This window comes from Staurois parvus, unplaced genomic scaffold (genome assembly GCF_062004578.1).
Source record: "Staurois parvus isolate SC_StPar_1 unplaced genomic scaffold, SC_StPar_1.0 ptg000422l, whole genome shotgun sequence".
Lineage (NCBI taxonomy): Eukaryota > Metazoa > Chordata > Amphibia > Anura > Ranidae > Staurois > Staurois parvus.
This window is the reverse complement of record NW_028318218.1, coordinates 5,967,924-5,990,274: the sequence shown is the minus strand read 5'-3', so window position 1 is coordinate 5,990,274 and position 22,351 is coordinate 5,967,924. Positions and strand designations below refer to the sequence as shown.

The 22,351-nt window shown below is 45.7% G+C and overlaps 1 protein-coding gene across 10 annotated transcripts in view; it reads right to left on the bottom strand.

Moving 5' to 3' along the window:
- The window catches only part of GRIA4 (glutamate ionotropic receptor AMPA type subunit 4), a 440,006-nt gene extending 425,162 nt beyond the window's left edge, over nucleotides 1-14,844 (bottom strand). For 4 of the 10 annotated variants that reach the window (XR_016314183.1, XR_016314182.1, XM_089687283.1 and 1 more), the window contains exons 1-2: nucleotides 14,383-14,843; nucleotides 10,293-10,451 (exon numbers count right to left, since the gene is read on the bottom strand). Coding sequence is in view for 8 of the 10 variants with exons in the window: in XM_089687283.1 (XP_089543409.1) it covers nucleotides 10,293-10,451; nucleotides 14,383-14,470 (247 nt within the window). In the remaining 2 variants the exon portion in view is untranslated. Of the gene's footprint in view, nucleotides 1-10,292; nucleotides 10,452-14,382 lie in introns of all 10 variants that reach the window. The other 6 variants (XM_089687287.1, XM_089687286.1, XM_089687284.1 and 3 more) reach the window with 3 other exon arrangements.
- Between the last annotated feature and the right edge of the window lie 7,507 nt (nucleotides 14,845-22,351).

The window sequence follows — 22,351 nt, the reverse complement described above, 5'->3', positions numbered from 1 at the left end:
TTACCATCTTCTGGAACTTCCTACCCCAATCTGTCCAGCTATCTTCCACTCTGTCAGCCTTTAGGCAATCCTGGAAAACAAATCCATGAAAGCCTATCCCACCGACAACAAACAACTGGACTTTTACTCCATCCACTCATACCTTCACAGTTATTACCTTTAGCACCACATTATTATTTTTGTCTTTTTAATAATAAACATATATTATATACCATTGCCCAGAGTGGCCCCTTACCCCCTTCTAGGGTGCTCTGCCAGTGCTGTCCACTCCTCCTTTTCTCCAAATACTGCCATAGCAAGCTGTGTGCTATGGGGGCACTCATGTGAGCATGCTCCCGAGCCAGGCTGTGTGCGTCTATAGACACACGCACCACCGCTCAGCCATGCCTCTTCCCCTACCCCCTGATCCTTCCTCTCAAGATTTGATTGACAGCAGCAGGAGCCAATGGATACCTCTGCTGCCTCTGTGTCCTGAGAGAAGAGACAGAAAAAGCAGCACTACTGCAGACGGGTATGCTGGATCAAAAGAGGAACCAGGTAAGAGTTTAAGGGGACACTATGGGGAGGTGATGTTGTAAGGTTTTTAATGTTAGTGCACAGAATGCATTAAGGTAAAAAACCTTATTCCTTTAGAACCACTTTAATAATCCTGGGAGAACTGAAAGTCAGTTTTATTTATGGGATCGACCTGAAATCCCTCATGGGCGAGAATCCTTAAGTACTTTCTGTTCCTGTTGTCCCCTTTAAATGGACCACAACCCAAACAATGGGGACACATACCTCCCATCCAGGACCCATCCCTGGCATCCTGTATATTCTAAATATATGTACTAGAATTTACGTATAAATCTAAATTTATATACACTAAACAGAAACCTTTGTATTGTTCTTTATTCCATCTCTATACTATACATAATCATTTAAAACAATGAATGTTCATGACCACGAATGTTCTATTTCCAGATGAAACTTTTCATAGCACATGCTCTTTACAATAAGTATGATTTTTTTTCAAATAAGAACCACACTAACAGAATTTCATTTGTTCAAAAAGAAACAAGAAACATTTCCTATCCTCTGCCTTCAATTTTTCTCATAACTACAGTTGAAAATGATCATTGGTTCCTATTATCATTAACAAAATTGAACAAGCGCTCCAAAAGTGGAAATTTTCGAACAAAATTCTAACCATATATGGCCAGCTTCACCGTTTGCCAACCTGCGGCAGTGCATTTACTGTGGCAGGTCGATTCTTAAATGCACAATCATGTACTTGTACATCGTGGCTTTCTTCCTGGTGCGCTCGCTGCAACACAAGCTGATCAGCAGGCCCCAGCTAATGATTTATAGCTGGGACCTGCTGATCAGCTAAACAAATGACAGAAGAGAGCTATGTGTTGGTAAACAACACAGGGCTCTCTTCAGACTGTAGTGATGTGCTGTTTTTTTCTCCCTGCAAAGCAGGGAGTAAACACCAGTACATTGCCTAATAAAATAACACATATTACACATACTAAACATTGCTAGACACACATTTAACCCCTTGATCGCCTTAGATGTAAACTCCTTCCCATCCAGAGTCATTAGTACAGTGACAGCGTATATTATTAGCACTGTTTACTGTATTAGTGTCACTGGTGATGTCAGTGGCAGTTAGTCAGTTCCCCCCAGTGTCAGTTAGTGTCAGACTGCCCGCAGCACTATCGTAGTCCCACATAAGTCGTTGATCACTGCCATTACTAATGTAATATATAAATAAACATTCCAGTATCTATACCATGGTTGCTCTACCTGTGGACCTCCAGCTGTTGGAACAACAAGTCCCATGAGGCATTGCAAGGCTGACAGTTGCAAGAATGCCTCCCAAAGACAGAGGTATGATGTGACTTGTAATTCTGCAACAACTGGGGGGGGGGGGGCACGGGTTGAGCACCAATTAATTCTATAGACTCTATAACTTTCATGCAAACCAATCAATATACACTTATTGGGATTTTTTTTTACCAAAGACATGTAGCAGAATACATTTTGACCAAAATTTATGAAGTAATTAGATTTCTTTTTATTTTCTTATTGGATATGTTTTAAAGCAGAAAAGAGAACATATTGTGTTTTTTTTCAATATTTTTTTTGTTTATATTGCAAAAAATAAAAAAAACCTAGTGGTGATCAAATGCCACCAAAAGAAAGCTTTATTTGTTTGAAAAAAAAAAATGATATGAATTTTGTTTGCTTACAGCGTAGTATGACCGCACAATTATCAGTTAAGGTAGATCAGTGCTAAATAGCAAAAAAAAAATGGCCTGGTCATGAAGGGGGTAAAAATCTTCCGGAGCTCAAGTGGTTAAGTAATACAAACCGGAACTTACTTCTTACTGAAAGGATTAATTGCAGAACAATTTACTCCTCTAATGCTGACAAAATGTTCGACCCCAACGTAGCAAACTGCCACATGCAATGCAAATTCCCCAAATTCAGCTAGACGAATGACAGAAGAGAGCTATGTGTTGGTAAACAACACAGGGCTCTCTTCAGACTGTAGTGATGTGCTGTTTTTTTCTCCCTGCAAAGCAGGGAGTAAACACCAGTACATTGCCTAATAAAATAGTACATATTACACATACTAAACATTGTTAGACACACATTCAACCCCTTGATCGCCTTAGATGTAAACTCCTTCCCATCCAGAGTCATTAGTACAGTGACAGCGTATATTATTAGCACTGTTTACTGTATTAGTGTCACTGGTGATGTCAGTGGCAGTTAGTCAGTTCCCCCCAGTGTCAGTTAGTGTCAGACTGCCCGCAGCACTATCGTAGTCCCACATAAGTCGCTGATCACCACCATTACTAATCTAATAATTAAATAAACATTCCAGTATCTATACCATGGTTGCTCTACCTGTGGACCTCCAGCTGTTGCAGAACAACAAGTCCCATGAAACATTGCAAGGCTGACAGTTGCAAGAATGCCTCCCAAAGACAGAGGCATGATGGGACTTGTAGTTCTGCAACAACTGGGGGGGGGGGGGCACGGGTTGAGCACCAATTAATTCTATAGACTCTATAACTTTCATGCAAACCAATCAATATACACTTATTGGGATTTTTTTTTACCAAACACATGTAGCAGAATACATTTTGACCAAAATTTATGAAGAAATTAGATTTCTTTTTATTTTCTTATTGGATATGTTTTAAAGCAGAAAAGAGAACATTATGGGTTTTTTTTTCAATATTTTTTTTTTTTTGTTTATATTGCAAAAAATAAAAAAAAACCTAGTGATCAAATGCCACCAAAAGAAAGCTTTATTTGTTTGAAAAAAAAAATGATATGAATTTTGTTTGCTTACAGCGTCGTATGACCGCACAATTACCAGTTAAGGTAGAGCAGTGCTAAATAGCAAAAAAAAAAAATGGCCTGGTCATGAAGGGGGTAAAAATCTTCCGGAGCTCAAGTGGTTAAGTAATACAAACCGGAACTTACTTCTTACTGAAAGGATTAATTACAGAACAATTTACTCCTCTAATGCTGACAAAACGTTCGACCCCAGCGTAGCAAACTGCCACATGCAATGCAAATTCCCCAAATTCAGCAGTCATAGGCAGAGTAATCATTTGGTGCCTGGGCTGATAACAGCTCAGTATGTGGCAGCAGTTCCAGATAGTGTCTTCTGTGAAACGGAGTAGAGCAGATTTTAACTTGCTCTGGCACTTATGTATGGATGCACGGAGACACACTCGGAGGATCTATGCATTACGTGATGATAACAGACATTTATAACCCAGAATATAGGAGCAGGGCAGCCTTAAGTGACATCAGCAGATCAAGCTTCAGCGTCAACCTACTTATAAAGATAACCTTCCACATCACTGGCTGCCTAATTTCCAGGCCACTGCATAACCGCTGTAGCAAGTGCTTTCCCAAAAGGCGATACACACATTAAACCACAAAAGGCACCCAATGCAGCATTTCTACTCCAATCCTCCAATAAACAAATACAAAATCCGTAGCAAAACAAAAAGACAATGGATCGTTGTTGTTTTATATGGCTATTGTATCCAGCCAAGACAACCATTCTATACATTGAAGCAGAAGCTGCATCTGCATTATGTTAATCCCAACTCTGTTGTCTGGATTTGCTGCATATCCTTAAGACCTTTCTAGCAGCCATCAAAAATACACATGGGCTATATCAGGGAAAAAAGCCTACAGCGTAAACAACTAACAAAAAAAAAAAAAAAAGAAAAAAAAAGAAATGGTCACAGTGATGGTATTAAAATTACCTATTTAGCAACATGTCGGATTATTTATTAAGGTGACCAAGCAATTCATACACTGCAACAACCCGTAGCAACCGCTGTGACCTCAATAAGCTGAAATATGATTGGTTGTTATGGATGACTGCACGTCTTCATTACCCTTCGCACTAGCATATTACTTAAAGAGAACCAGTCACGGCTGGGCTGCAGCAATATGAATTTTCAGCCTTAAATGATTACAATTGTACCGGCTTATTCATGAAAGATTTATATATGTCCACTTATGTGGTTGTCTGAGTCTTAAGGCTCGTTCACACACGAGGGAACATAACAAATAATTGTTTTCTGTGCTGCATTAAAGTGAGACGCTGGGCGTTGCATGAAAATGCAGAAATTTTTTATGCACTTCAGCTTACTGCACCGCACGTCACCACAGCAAGTGCATAGACCTAAATACAGTGTCCTTTTGTGACACATTAATAAAGTTAAGAAAAAAGTAAACAGTGTGATGCGTTGTAATAGCACAATGCACCACCCAATACTGTCCTTACAAAAGGGACACTGGTATGAACCAGGGGCGGACTGACAACTCATGGGGCCCCCGGGCAATAGGGGATCATGGGGCCCCTGTGTCCTTGCCCAAACTCAAAAAAGCCTATGAAAAAGGTACCAGGGGCATCTCATAGGGCCCCCTACTGACCCCGGGCCCTCAGGCAGTACCCGAGTTTACAAATGGTCAGTCCGCCCCTGGTATGAACAAATCCTAACGAAGCCTAGTTTCATACACTCTGCAATCCCTGCACGTTTTCAGCACTGCATTCAGATTGCACTGCCCTGGCGATCTGCAGCAGGTGCAATCTTGACCCTGGGTTCACATCTGTGCGGGTGGTGCTGATGCGGATCCACACGAAAATCCATGCAGCCGCACCACCCGCACAGAGAAATGCGGACCCGCGGGCGGGTGCCATTATTTCTAATGGCACGGCGCCCGCACTGGAAAACGCAACCGTGTTGGGAACCGAGGTTCCCGTGCGGGCTGCGTTTTACAAACAAGTGCAAGGACTTCTTCCCTGCATGTCATGGGAAGGGAGTCCATTTTCATGCCCGTGCAAAACGTGGCCCGCAATGCCGCATATTTGTGAACCGGGGGTAAAGACACCCCAAATGGATCACAAACGCAGTGCGGTTTGCCTGTACAGGATCACATGGTACAAAATGACCATGTGATCCAGTTGCAGTGTGGCCCCAAAAAAGGTGCAGGCACACCTTGGTGCGATGGGGTGCGATTTGAGCCCATTAAAAATAAATGGGCTCAAATCACGCCGCACTGAATCATGTGATTTGCACATGAATGCAGTGTGGTTCCTGTGCGATTCACATGCGGTTCACAGTGGGCTTCACTGTTTCAACATCTGCTAGCTCCCTCACCGACACCAACATCTTCCCTCCAGCTTCTTCCAGGTTCAGCATCTTTGGCCGACCTGATTGGTCAAGCCAGAATAACATAACTCCCATGCATGCGCACAGGAGTTTATTTGTGAAATGCCATAAATGTACACTGAGCTGAGTACATTCAGAAAAAAGGTTTGCGAGGAGGCAGGTTTTTTAATTGTAGAAGAGACATGGCATGCCTTTTCTTTAATAAAATGCCTGCCTGCTGACAAAATTTTGCTTTAAGGTGGAACTGAAGGTATATTACAGCAGACTGCGAGCAAGAACCTGCCTGCCTGTCCACAGTCTTCCACAGCATTTACTTGAGCTGTACATTTGCAGCTCAGATTATATCACCAGCACGGCCCCTGTGTGCTGGGATAACGAATTCCTGCGCATGCACAAGATTTACATCATCTCACGTCGGCCAATGGAGATGCCTAAAGACCAGCACCTGTGGAGAACATTTCAGCGCCGGTGAGGGATCAAGACTGTAAAGCCGGCCATACACGGGTCGTATTCCGAAAGAATTTTCTTTCAAAAATCTTTACTAAGAATTTTTTGTTCGAATTTCGCTTCATCAGTGGGATTTTCGTGTGACCATCGAATTTGAGTGATCGGCATGTTGGAAATGTTTTGAAAAACAAACCAATTTTGAATCAATGATGGGAGAATCGTCAAAGAAATATAAAGCGGTGACGTGGAAATTAAAGAAAATTCTTGGCCACGAAAATTCTTTTCTGTAACAACACGAGGTGAAATTGAAGGCTCGGTTGGTTGAATTTCGAAATCAATGGTGGTACCATCGCATTACAAAACGCACAAAATTTCCGATTTTCAAAAGAAAATTTGTTCGGAATTCAACCCATGTATGGCCTGCATTAAAGAGGAGGTAAGTAAAAAATATGTAGGGTACACACAGCTCATAGGCAAGCCTGTAGGATTTCAGAGCCAGAGTGTACCGGGGTGCCAGCTTGGTCTGAGCTGTAGGTAGATCAATGTGGAAAAGAAGGATAGCGGTACTCCAAAGTCACAACAAATGGGCTTCTGTATTTAATCCATACAGTTATGAATAAGAACTGATCTGTAAATACTGTATAATAATAATGTGTGAAACGCGTTAACTGGCTATCCTGGAGCTGTGTTTTTGGCACTTTTCAACTGTAAGGATTAAATAAATAAGTCTGTTTGTCCTGACTTTGGAGTGCCGCTATCCCTCTTTTCCACATCAAGGTAAGTACAGTGCCTTTAGGAGTTGAGAATGTTCACGCAAAAAAAAAAAAAGTGACGACCAGGGGCGGACTGACAACTCATGGGGCCCCCGGGCAATAGGGGATCATGGGGCCCCTGTGTCCTCGCCCACACCCAAAAAAAGCCTATGAAAAAGCCAATGAAAGCTACCAGGGGCATCTCATGGGGCCCCCTACTGACCCTGGGCCCTCGGGCAGTGCCCGAGTGCTCGAATGGTCAGTCTGCCCCTGGTGACGACCCACTTTAGTCATCCAATCATGATAATAGCAAACTTGTGTTTATTTATTTGATCTGAATCTATGGAATCTGACTCAGACAAATTAAAGCTGAACCCCAGAAATTAGACAGCATCTACTCTTACAGTGGATACCCCACCCCCAACACACTCACTGCAAGGGATACATACTTGTTTAGTCTACGGGCACAGGGATAACGTGTATTACTTAGCTTACTCCTGGGTCCAGCAGGCTTCCCCCATCCATGCGACCGGTCACGCACTGCCACCTCTCCAAGGTGCCCTTAGCAGTGGTTACATGCCTGCCTCCTTCCATGTACAATGCAGGGCTAATAGCCCTGCATTGTTAGTAATGATGCCATGAGTCTGCCCACAGCCCGGAGAGTCAGGTAGAATAGAAGAGCGCTGGTGGCTGCCCGACTGTGAGATAGGACAAGCAATACACCTTTTCCCTGCACCCCGAGACAAAATGAGCATTTAACCCTTGCACTGCGGGGGATACCACTGCAAAGGTAGATTTTGTCTAGTTCCCAGAGTTCGGCTTCAAGAAAAGTATAATAGGCGGGCAGATATAGTAATTTCTAAATTAGGTCTGTAGAGTTACATATTTATTTAAAACTAAAAATATTCACTTTCATACATAAGTCCAATAGTGACAGGTACTCTTTAAGACGGGTAGTGCTATAGAGCAGGGGTCTCCAAACTTTCAAAAGAGAGGGCCAACTTCTATGTCTGTGGAAGTATAAAAAATGACATAGTACCTATGGTCTGTAGAAAGAGGAATAATGTCTCATTATTGATAACTGTGGGAGGAATAGTGGTAATTGTTGGTATAAGTGGGAAGAATAGTCCCCTTTGCTGCTGTTAGAGGGAGGAATAGTACCCAATCAATGGTGTCAGTTAGAAGAATAGTGCACCATTGTTAATGTCAGTGGGAGGAATGGTGCCCCACTGTTGGTGTCTGTGGGAGGAATCATGCCCCATCATTGTTATCAGTGAAAGCAACAGTGTACATTATTGGTGTCAATTAAACCAATAGTGCCCCATCATTGTGCCTCATTGTTGGTGTCAGTAGCAGGAATGGTGCCTCATTGTTGGTGTCAGTGGGAGAAATAATGTTCCAAGGGCCGAATTAAGGCAAGCAAAGGGCCACAGTTCGGGGACCCGTGCATTAGAGCAGGGGTCTCCAAACTTTTCAAACAAAGGGCCAGTTTACTGTCCTTCAAACTTTATGGAGGGTCAGATTGTAGTCATTAGGGTAGAAAATATCCCGGGCTCAGCATCGGTGAGAATAAACATGTCCTCAGGGTTGGTGGTCAGTAGGAGGAAGAGTAATGCCCCATCATTGGAATTAGTAGGAGGAAAAGTGCCCCATTATTGGTATCAGTGGGAGGAATAGTGCCCCATCATTGGTATCAGTGGAAGGAATAGTTCCTCATCATTGGTATCAGTGGAAGGAATAGTGCCCCATCATTGGTATCAGTGGAAGGAATAGTGCCCCATCATTGGTATCAGTGGAAGGAATAGTGCCCCAGCATTGGTATCAGTGGGAGGAATAGTGCCCCATCATTGGTATCAGTGGAAGGAATAGTACACCATCATTGGTATCAGTGGAAGGAATAGTGCCCCAGCATTGGTATCAGTGGAAGGAATAGTGCCCCATCATTGGTATCAGTGGGAGGAATAGTGCCCCATCATTGTGTCAGTGGGAGGAATAGTTCCCCATCATTGGCACCACTGGAAGAAATAGTGCCCCATTGTTTGTGTCAGTGCGAACATTTGTGCCCCATCATTGATACTAGTGTGTGGAATAGTGTCCTATCTTTAGTGTTAGTGGCAAGAATTATGCCCCGCTGTTGGTGTCAGTAGGAAGAATAGTGCCTCATATTATTTGAAGAAAAAAATCCCCAAGGGCCGGATAAAGGCTAGCAAAAGGCCACGGTTTGGAGACCACTGCTATAAAGCAATGCAGCTGTTATCCATAGCAGCTACATTTTTATTGGTTCAGTCTGTCTAGATTGAGAGTCCATTTATCTTTGTGTTGTGCGTTTCATGCATTATATCATGCGTTAACACGAATTGCATTGACTTGCATTGCAAGTTCTCCCCAAAAAAACAATGGGCTTTGGCGCACCAAGACATCTGAAAGACCGAACATGTCACAAAATTTTGGGTGCAACGCACTATGATGTATTGCCATGCACTGTTGTGATGATGCATTGCGATGCCATTCATTTTGAATGCGTCAACACATATAACACACAGATGTATACTGGTCCTAATGATCATTAATCTGGGATTTTTCACCGCTCCCTACATTCATTTCCAAAATAAATCTGTAGGAAATAAATATTAACATCCTGTCTATGGCAACCAATCAACATACACAGCATCAAAGTGTAGAACAGAGCAAAGCTGGTGTCTGATTGGGTGATATAACAATTCATTTTTTTCCAGTTTTAACACCTCAGTCCGAAAACCGCCACATTGTCATCGCATCACTTTTACAATTGGTACATGTCACTTCTTATTTTAGTGCTGACTATATTTATGTAACATGACAGGCAACATAAAAAAACACTAATGATAATTTAGAAGAGCACAGCCGCAAATTTACCAAGGACGCATCCAACTGCCACTTTTATTTAATAAGGCGAAATGCAGGGCCCATAGCAAATACTGTCACTGATCTGGTGTCAGTAAACTGACACATGAAGGGTTGCTAACGGTAACCACACTTTGCATATTTCCATTATCATTATTAATGCGTTATTGAACTAATGTATATCTGAACAGCTGGAATTGGATGGGGATTGGGTATGTTCATCTGGCAGTGGATATCAACTGTATACTGTCACGTCTCTCTTACCACCATCCCCCTCCTCGGTGGACTACCCTGTCTGCATAACATTACCAAGAAAATGTCATATCTGATTAGTCAGCAGAGTGAATAGAAGGCGATTTCTACGGTCAGGAGCTAACAAGTATTCTGCTTTCAGGGAATACAAAAGATGAATGGTAGGGTCCCTCCACATGCCTGTGTAAGAACAAGTATCTCATAAATGGCTTCCATTTATCCACGACTTCCGCACATCCATCCAATGCATACTTACAGGCATTTGTAACGGCGAAACTGTTGGCTGTTTCTATGTTGTCTACGTGAGGAACCAAGTTAAAAAGTGCTTCCGACTCATTGGGGCTTGTGTTATGGAGAAAAATCGCTAATCGGAAAGCAGTATATTCCTGATCTGTATTTCGGATGAAAAGCCCACCTGAAAAAAAAAAAAAGAAAAGCGGGTAGAGTTATAAGTGCACACATCCAGCCAGATAATCAGTTCATCGTATGCAGGTGCAATAAGGACTGGCAGCATTCCGCTCCATTAATTAGAGGCATTGATATGTGACATGTGCATGGAGTGACAGGCAGATCGCATTGCTCAGTGCAGGGGGAAACGCTTGAATCACAGCTTGGTTGCCGGGCTAAATCTTACACTTTATGAAGCAATATCAGTTCATCATTATTTTTGCTAGGTATGGGAAATGAATGAGCTACACATTTTACTAGGGACCAAAGAGGATTGTAAGCCCGGCATTTCTCAACTTTCAAGGGGACACATGAAATAATGTGCTTAAATTTATTCATTGGGGCAGTGTAAAGAATGTCCTTTATATTGGTGGTCAGGGGGATAAATGCCCCTTACATTAGTGGTGAGTGAGAAGAATGCCCCTTATATTAGTGGTGAGTGAGAAGAATGCCCCTTACATTAGTGGTGAGTGAGAAGAATGCCCCTTACATTGGTGGGCAGTGGGAAGAATGCCCCTTACATTGGTGGGCAGTGGGAAGAATGCCCCTTACATTGGTGGGCAGTGAGAAGAATGCCCCTTACATTGGTGGGCAGTGAGAAGAATGCCCCTTACATTGGTAGGCAGTGAGAAGAATGCTCCTTCCATTGATGGGCAGTGGGAGGAATACCTCCTACGTTGGTAGTCAGTGGAAAGAGTGACACTTACATTGGTAGCGAGCAGAAGAATGCCCCTTACATTGGTGGGCAGTGGGTAGAATGCCCTTTACATTGGTAGGCAGATTGAAGAATGGCCCTTACATTGGTGGGCAGAAGGAAGAATGTCCCCTTTTACATTGGTGGTGAGTGAGAATGCCCCTTACATTGGTGGGCAGTGGGTAGAATGCCCCTTACATTGGTAGGCAGTGAGAAGAATGTCCCTTACATTGGTGGGCAGAAGGAAGAATGCCCCCTTTTACATTGGTGGTGAATGAGAAGAATGCCTCTTACATTGGTGGTCAGTGAGAAGAATGCCCGTCTTACATTAGTGGTGAGTGAGAAAAATGCTCTTTTCACTGGCGGTGAATGAGAAGAATGCCCTTTTCACTGGTGATGAATGAGAAGAATGCCACTTACATTGGTGGGCAGTGGGTAGAATGCCCCTTACTTTGGTAGGCAGTGGGAAGAATTCCCCCTTTTTACATTGGTGCTGTGTGAGAAGAATGCCCCTTACATAGGTGGTCAGTGGGAAGAATGCCCCTCTTACATTAATGTTCAGTGGAAAGAATGCCCCCTACAGTGGTGGTCAAAATACCAGCTATACAGACAGTGAGAAGAATGCCCCCTTCATATTGATCAGCTGGAAGAATGTTCATCTTGCACTGGGGGTCAGTGGGAAGCATGCCCTCTTACATGCTTGCTGCTCCTTACATTGATGGTCAATGGGGAGAATTCCCCCTTACATTTATAGTCAGTGGGAATAATACCCCTATCCCCTTACATTGGTGGTCAGGGACAGAATCCCCCTTACAGTGATGGTCAGTGAGAAGAACACCCCTTATATTGGTAGTCAGAATGCCAGCTATACAGACACTGAAAACCATCACTGGTGTCATGCCGCTGGCGCCGCTAAATAGCACTGAACCCGAAACTATGCAGGAACCATCACATGGAAGGTCAATCACCTACAGGTTAAGGAACCCCTAGCAACATCTGGAGGAACCCTGGTTGAGAGTGGCTGAGCTGGACTGTATTGACATCTATACAACCATTCCAAACATCACCTGATAGACAGGGAGCCCATATATAACTAGGCACTCACAATCACTGGCAGGGTTGAATTCAGTACTTGTGACCAATCAGAGATGGCTTCCTTTTCTACAAAGATAAGGGGGGAAAAATAAAATCATCAAAAAATAAGCTCGAGTGAGAAATGTCAGAGACCGACTGTTCCCCGAGTCATTCGCTCCGCATACCTCTCACCTTTTGTCATTTTTGGTGACAGATATATGTGTCTATGGCCAACCTATGAGCGCCATGGTTGGCAGATACCTAAACTGCTGTAATATGTGTCCACCTTTGAACACCAGCTACAAACATTGCTCAGGATAGGTTAAGTGTCTGCACCCTAAAAATAATGATGTCCATGAACCTATGGAAAAGGGATCAGTTGAAATCTGGACACAAGCCACTTTTAGGACCACTAGCTAGTTTTCATCTGACACCACACTCCATGTTGGCCCTGCCCCATCCCATAAATATATTCCATATGTACAACTGACCTTAATGCATTATGGGTTTTACTGATATCTTCCATGCTGCAATAAAAAAACTGAAGTGACAATGTCCTATCAACTGTAGAAATCAAAGTACTGGCTCTCAATATTCAATGAAATGGCCAACGGATTTAAAGGAACTTCTTTATCCGTCTGAACAGAAGCAGTGTCTTATTATACAGAGAGGACAAAAAGTCAGTCTGCTCTCAGAATCTCATTAACCCCCCTCCTCTCGGAAACTACGGTGCAATAAATGATGCAGAGGTGAGCTGCAAGATATTAAAAGCCATCCTAGTGTAGAGATGCCATCAAAGTAGAGTGGAGGCTTTCGCCGAAAGGGACGCAGTGCACGACTGCTCAACTTTCCAACTAGCCATCATGTAGAGATGATGATGATGGGGGAGACTGCACAAGAACAGGACAGCACCACTACTGCAGCAATCCCATCACACACATCAGGCATCCACACAATGCAGGGGCAGCCAGGCCTGGGTAGCCGGTGGGGGTTACCCTCTGATGACTCAAACAGACCTGTTAATCACTATTGATCTCACTAGCTGCTGCAGAAACTCTGGACTCTCAGCTGTCAATCACAATTCTAGACACTGCTGGCACAATGGTGTCTGTTGGGTTGACCAACTGAGAGGTTATGTAGTGGCAGATCACCAGAGAAGGATTGGGGAAGGGGTTGGGTTACCCTTGGGGGCAGATGTCATCTGATGAGCTGAACAGACCTGTTAACCATTACTGGACACTCTAGCTACTGCAGAAACTCTTGATTCTCAGCTGTCAATCACAGCTGTAGAAATTGTTGGCACAATGGTGGTTGGGTTGACCAAGCAAGAGGTTATATGGTAGCAGATAACCAAGGAAGGGTTGGGGAAGGGGGTGGTTGGGCTATCCTTGGGGGTAGATGTCATCTGATGAGCTGAAGACCCATTAATCATTACTGATCACTCGATCTACTGCAGAAACTCTTGACTTTCCGCTGTCAATCACAGCTGTAGACATTGCTGGCACAGTGGTGGTTGGGTTGACCAACCAAGAGGTTACATGGTGGCAGATTGCCAGAGAAGGGTTAAGGAAGGAGGGGTGGGTTACCCTTGGGGTCGATATCATCTTATGAGCTGAAAAGACCTGTTAATCATTATTGATCATTCTAGCTACTGCAGAAACTCTTGATTCTCAGGTGTCAACCACAGCTCTAGATATTGCTGGCACAACGGTGGTTGGGTTGACCAACCAAGAGGTTATGCAGTGGCACAACACCAGGGAAGGGTTGTGGAAGAGAGGGATCCTCTACACTTGAGATCCTTTAGCTAGCAAGCTCTTTGGGGCTACGCTTGCATATGAGTATGACGCTACGGAATAGGTTGGAGCCATAGAACTCAACGACCAACATAGCTACGGAAGAGGTTGGAGCCATAGAACTCAACGACCAACATAGCTATGGAAGAGGTTGGAGCCATAGGAGTCAATGACCAACATAGCTACGGAAGACGTTGGAGCCATAGGAGTCAATGACCATGATAGTCATGATGTGGCCATGCAATCAGCTCCAAGTTGCAGCCAATGAGCCCCAAGTGCCCCTGAGCAGCTGTAAGTACCCCCTGGGTGCCCACCAACCTCCATGCCCAGCTCCTTACCTATCTGCACGCTGCTAGGGAAGGCTCCCAAGGCAAAGCCCCAAAATCCCGAGACTAAGAAGACAATGTGCTGGCAGATAATCCGCATCTTCTCTGGCTGTGTCTCTCTGGATGCCGCGGAGAAGCCGAGGAGGAGGAGGAGGAGGAGGAGGAGGAGAGGAGGGAGGCTGCCCGTCTAGCATGCCATGCTGCCCAGCCTGCTCCTTCCCGCAGTGTCCATAGCCCCGGGAGAGCTCCGGAGATCCTTCCACATGCAAGATGGTGGAGTCGGCGCTGGCGGTGGAGGGGCGTCTAGTGAAGGGATGAGACATGCGCTCACATCTCCTCACTCTCCCCCATCACACACAATGGAGCTCTGTCTGTCCGCCGGACACCGGACTGCCTTCTCCCCGCCGCCTGTCACTGTGTCAGGAATGGCATGAATGGGATGATCGTACTATGGAGGATGGAGGATGGAGGGGGGGGGGGGGGGGGATGGAAGGCAGACTGCCCCCCTCCTGTCACTGACTACACAGCGATACCGAGCTGAGCCACTGCAGCAAACCTCTCCCAGCATCAGCACCACATGGGGGGGACAGAGCCAGGGTGAGCCAAGGTCATCCCTCTCCTCTCCCCATCTCACTGCCTCCACTCCCTGCCTGACATACACCCCCAGACAGAGGCTACTACATACACCCCCAGACAAGGCTACTACATACACCCCCAGACAAGGCTACTACATACACCCCCAGACAAGGCTACTACATACACCCCCAGACAAGGCTACTACATACACCCCCAGACAAGGCTACTACATACACCCCCAGACAGAGGCTACTACATACACCCCCAGACAAGGCTACTACATACACCCCCAGACAGAGGCTACTACATACACCCCCAGACAAGGCTACTACATACACCCCCAGACAAGGCTACTACATACACCCCCAGACAGAGGCTACTACATACACCCCCAGACAAGGCTACTACATACACCCCCAGACAAGGCTACTACATACACCCCCAGACAGAGGCTACTACATACACCCCCAGACAAGGCTACTACATACACCCCCCAGACAAGGCTACTACATACACCCCCAGACAAGGGCTACTACATACACCCCCAGACAAGGGCAACTACATACACCCCCCAGACAAGGGCTACTACATACACCCCCAGACAAGGGCTACTACATACACCCCCCAGACAAGTGCTACTACATACACCCCCAGACAAGGGCTACTACATACACCCCCCAGACAAGGGCTACTACATACACCCCCAGACTAAGGCTACTACATACACCCGCAGACAAGGGCTACTACATACACCCCCAGACAAGGGCTACTACATACACCCCCCAGACAAGGGCTACTACATACACCCCCAGACAAGGGCTACTACATACACCCCCCAGAAAGAGGCTACCACATACACCCCCCCCCCCAGACAAAGGCTACTACATACACCCCCCCCCAGACAAAGGCTACTACATACACCCCCCCAGACAAAAGCTACCACATACACCCCCCCAGACAAAGGCTACTACATACCCCCCCCCCCCAGACAAAGGCTACTACATACCCCCCTAGACAGAGGCTACTACATACACCCCCCAGACAAAGGCTACTACATACACCCCCCAGACAAAGGCTACTGCATACACCCCCCCCCCCCAGACAGAGGCTACTACATACACCCCCAGACAAAGGCTACTACATACACCCCCAGACAAAGGCTACTACATACACCCCCAGGCAAAGGCTACTACATACACCCCCAGACAAAGGCTACTACATACCCCCCCCCCCCCAGACAAAGGCTACTACATACACCCCCAGACAAAGGCTACTTACATACACCCCCCAGACAAAGGCTACTACATACACCCCCCCAGACAGAGGCTACTACATACACCCCCCCCAGACAAAGGCTACTACATACACCTCACAGATACATCCTACTAGATACACCCAGAGACAGTCTATTAGATACACCCCACAGACAAAGACTACTACATACACCCCACAGATACATCCTGCTAGATACACCCAAAGACACAGTCTATTAGATAGTTTACATAGATACATTAAATTTGATACACCCAGGAGATACATTGTACTAGATACACCCACAGATACATTGTACTAAATACACTTTGAGCTAGAGTCTTTTAGATACATCCCACAGATACATTGTATTACATACACCCAGAGACACAGTATATTAGATAAACCCCACAGATACATTCTGCTAGATACACACCACAGATACATTGTATTAGATGCACCCCGCAGATACATTGTATTAGATACACCCAGAGACACAGTGTATTAGATACACCCCACAGATACATTGTAAGATACACTCAGAGCCACAGTCTATTAGATACACCCCGTAGATACATTGTTTTAGATAAACCCCACAGATACATTCTACTAGATACATCCCACAGATACATTCTACTAGATACACCCCACAGATACCTTCTGCTAGATACACCTGCAGATACATTGTATTAGATACATCCAGAGACACAGTGTATTAGATACACCCCACAGATATATTGTATTAGATACACCCCACAGATACATTGTGTGCCATACACCCTACAGATACATTGTATTAGATACACCCAGGAGATACATTGTGTTAGATACATCCAGAGGCACAGTGTATTAGATACACCCCACAGATATATTGTATTAGATACACTCCACAGATACATTGTATTCCATACACCCCACAGATACATTGTATTAGATACACCCAGGAGATACATTGTGTTAGATACATCCAGAGACACAGTGTATTAGATACACCCCACAGATATATTGTATTAGATGCACTCCACAGATACATTGTATTCCATACACCCCACAGATACATTGTATTAGATATACCCAGGAGATACATTTTACTCTATACTGCTGGAAGATTCATTGTATTTCCTACAACTGGAGATATATTATATTACATACACCCTGGAGATACATTATATTAGATACACCCTGGAGATACATTATATTAGATACACCCCGGATATACATTGTATTCATACACTCAGAGATTCATTGTATTAGATACTCCTGGATATACATTGTATTCCATACACCTTGGAGATACATTGTATTAGATACGTCCGGGGAGATACATTGTATTGCTTACACGCTGGTGATACGTTATATTCCATAATCCCAGAAACACATTGTATTCCATACACCCAGAGACACATTGTATTAGATACAGCTCAGAGATACATTGTATTCTTTACACCCAGGAGATACATTGTATTAGATACACCCCAGAAATACATAGTATTCAATACACCCCAAAGATACATTGTGTTCCATACACCAAGAGATATATTGTATCCACACTCATAGGTCTGAAATACCTATATATTCTAGACACAAACAGTGCTAAAGAGGGCCATTCTAGAGCTAGATATTAAAGAGAGATACAAGAGAGTCATCCTAGAGAGTTCTACTAAAGAGAGTTACTAGAGAGAGACACTAATGAACCATACTAGAAAGTGATAATAGAGAGCCAACCTGTAGAGAGATACTAGAGAGCCAGCCTAGAAAGAGATACTAGAGAGCCATACTAGAGAGAGATACTAGAGAGCCATATTAGAGAAAGATACTAGACAGCCAACCTGCAGAGAGATACTAGAGAGTCATCCTAGAGATAGATATCAGAAAGCAATCCTAAAGAGCCATATTAGAAAGAGATACTAGAGAGACAACCTAGGCAGAAATACTAGAGAGCCATCCTAGAGAGCCATATTAGAGAGCCATACTAGAGAGCCATCCTAGAGAGCCATACTAGAGAGAGATACTAGGGAGCCTTCCTAGAGAGCTATAGTAGAGAAAGATACTAGAGAGCCATCCTAGAGAGCCATACTAGAGAGAAATGTTAGAGATACTAGAAAACAATCCTACAGAGTCATCCTAGAGAAAGATACTAGAGGGCTATCCTAGAGAAATATTCTAGAGAGCCATGCTAGAGAGAGATACTAGAGAGAAATACTATAGAGCATCCTAGAGAGCCATACTAGAGAGAAATACTAAAGAGCCATCCTAGAGAGCCATACTAAAGAGCTATACTAGAGAGCCATCCTAGAAAGCCATACTAGAGACAGATACTAGAGAGCCTTCCTAGAGAGCCATAGTAGAGAGAGATACTAGTGAAATACTAGAGAGCAATTCTAGAGAGTCATCCTAGAGAGAGATACTAGAGAGCCATCCTAGAGAGCCATTCTAGAGACAGATACTAGAGAGCCTTCCTAGAGAGCTATACTCGAGAGAGAGATACTAGAGGGCCATCCTAGAGAGCCATACTAGATAGAAATACTAGAGAGCCATACTATAGAGATATACTAGAGAGCCATGCTAGAGATAAATAATAGAGAGCCATCTTAGAAAGAACTACTAGACAGCCATCTGGAGAGAGAAAGACTAGAGAGAGATACTAGAGAACCATCATAGACAGCCATACTAGAGAGCCATGCTAGAGAGAGATACTAGAGAGCCATACTACAGAGAGATGCTAGAGATTCAACATAGAGAGAAATACTAGGGAACCATTGTAGAGAAGCATACTAGAGAGATATACTAGAGAGTCATCTGGAGAGAGAGAGACTATAGAGAGATATCAGAGAATAGTATTGGGCATGATGTTCGAGTCGAACATAAGTTTGGCGAACACACGCCACAAAATGCACAGCACCCTGATAGTGCATTGTGATTGGCCAAAGCAATGCACTTGACCACAGGTCAGGTGCAATGCTTTGGCCAATCACAGAGCATAATGACATAACAAGGGAGTGGGGTGACCCTGCCCCCTTGTGACCTCATCACAGTATTTAAGAATTGTCATCCTGGCGCAGCTGTCAGATGGCAGAAGCCAGCGTTGAGAGCGGAGAGGTTTTTTTTTCCCCTCCCCCACCCACAGACCCTCACAACCACTGGTCATGGTTGTGGGGAAGAGGCTCTTGTCCACATCAACATAAGAACAAGGTGCTTTGGGGGGGAGGGGGAGCATGTGGCCTGGTATGGTTCAGGAGGGGAGGGTGCTTGCTTGTCCCCCCTCTTTCCTGACCTGCCAGGCTGCATGCTCGGATAAGGATCTGGAATGGATTTTGGGGTGGGACCACCACGCCAATTTTTAAAAAAATTTTGGTGTGGGGGTTTCCCTCAAAATCTATACTAGACCCGAAAGGCTTGGTATGGATGTGGGGGACCCCATGACATTTAAAAAAAAAAAACATTTTAATTGCTGGGCAATGCCAGCAATTCTTTTTACATTCAGCTGTCAGCGGGAAACCCTGCTGACAGCTGAAACATGAACGAATATTTTCACTACTAAAATAGCGCATGACTTAATATAACTCGTGGTATTTTAGTAGATGTCTTACCACATACTCAGATGCAGTAAGATATCAATTAGTGAATTGTCCCCTCATTAGGTTCGAATGTTCAACCGCGAACCGAACAGGGGGTTGTTCCGCCCATCACTACTAGAGAACCATACTAGAGAAAAATACTATAGAGCAGCGGTTCTCAACCTGGGGGTCGCGACCCCTTTGGGGGTCGAACGACCATTTCCCAGGGGTCGCCTAAGACCATCGGAAAACACACATTTCCGATGGTCTTAGGAACCGAGACACCGCTCCTCTGTCTCAGGCGATGTGTGGGCGGGATGATATGCTGCCCCTGTCACCTGGCCACACCTCCGGGATCACGCAACAGCTCCGCCTCCTCACCGCTGATTGGCCACCGGAACTGTAGCTCAGGAGAGGCACACAGGCGGCCAATCACCGGCGAGGAGGTGGAGCTTGGAGAGGAGGAGCCAAGCAGCAGCACGTGTAGATCAAAGAAGATCGAGGGAGCTGCCGGAGCGAGTGAAGAGAGAGGCCAGAGAAAGAAGACAGCTGACAGGTAAGTGCAAATTTTGCTGCTGCAGCCAGGTATGCAGGCTGTAGATGGGAGAGGGAGAGAGCGAGCCCAGGCTGGAGCAGGGGTCAGCAAGGTAAGTATCATTGGTGTCAGTGGGAGGAATAGTGCCCCATCATTTGTGTCACTAATACCAATGATGGGGCACTATTTCTCCCCCACTGACACCAATGATGGGGCACTATTCCTCCCCCCACTGACACCAACGATGGGGCACTATTCCTCCCCTCACTGACACCAACGATGGGGCAATATTCCTCCCCTCACTGACACCAACGATGGGGCACTATTCCTCCCCCCACAGACACCAACGATGGGGCACTATTCCTCCCCCCACTGACACCAACGATGGGGCACTATTCCTCCCCCCACTGACACCAACGATGGGGCACTATTCCTCCCCCCACTGACACCAACGATGGGGCACTATTCCTCCCCCCACTGACACCAACGATGGGGCACTATTCCTCCCCCACTGACACCAACGATGGGGCACTATTCCTCCCCTCACTGACACCAACGATGGGGCACTATTCCTCCCCCCACTGACACCAACGATGGGGCACTATTCCTCCCCCCACTGACACCAACGATGGGGCACTATTCCTCCCCCCACTGACACCAACGATGGGGCACTATTCCTCCCCCCACTGACACCAACGATGGGGCACTATTCCTCCCCCCACTGACACCAACGATGGGGCACTATTCCTCCCCCCACCGACACCAACGATGGGACACTATGTCCCCCCCCCCACTGACACCAATGATGGGGCACTATTCCCCCCTCCACCAATGATGGGGCACTATTCCCCCCACTGATACCAATGATGGGGCACTATTCCTCCCACTGGCACCAATGATGGGGCACTATTTCTCCCACTGACACCAATGATGGGGCACTATTCCTCCCACTGACACCAATGATGGGGCACTATTCCTCCCACTGACACCAATGATGGGGCACTATTCCTCCCACTGACACCAATGATGGGGCACTATTCCTCCCACTGACACCAATGATGGGGCACTATTCCTTCCACTGATACCAACGATGGGGCACTATTCCTTCCACTGATACCAACGATGGGGCACTATTCCTCCCACTGACACCAACGATGGGGCACTATTCCTCCCACTGACACCAACGATGGGGTACTATTCCTCCCACTAACACCAACGATGGGGCACTATTCCTCCCACTGACACCAACGATGGGGCACTATTCCTCCCACTGACACCAAAGATGGGGCACTATTCCTCCCCCCACTGCCACCAACGATGGGGCACTATTCCTCCCCCCACTGACACCAACGATGGGGCACTATTCCTCCCCCCACTGACACCAACGATGGGGCACTATTCCTCCCCCCACTGACACCAACGATGGGGCACTATTCCTCCCCCCACTGACACCAACGATGGGGCACTATTCCCCCCCTGACCCCAATGATGGGGCACTATTCCCCCCTCCACCAATGATGGGGCACTATTCCCCCCACTGATAGCAATGATGGGGCACTATTCCTCCCACTGGCACCAATGATGGGGCACTATTCCTCCCACTGGCACCAATGATGGGGCACTTTTCCTCTCACTGACACCAATGATGGGGCACTATTCCTCCCACTGACACCAATGATGGGGCACTATTCCTCCCACTGACACCAATGTCGGGGCACTATTCCTCCCACTGACACCAATGATGGGGCACTATTCCTCCCACTGACACCAATGATGGGGCACTATTCCTCCCACTGACACCAATGATGGGGCACTATTCCTCCCACTGACACCAATGATGGGGCACTATTCCTCCCACTGACACCAATGATGGGGCACTATTCCTCCCACTGACACCAATGATGGGGCACTATTCCTTCCACTGATACCAACGATGGGGCACTATTCCTCCCACTGACACCAACGATGGGGCACTATTCCTCCCACTGACACCAACGATGGGGCACTATTCCTCCCCTCACTGACACCAACGATGGGGCACTATTCCTCCCCTCACTGACAC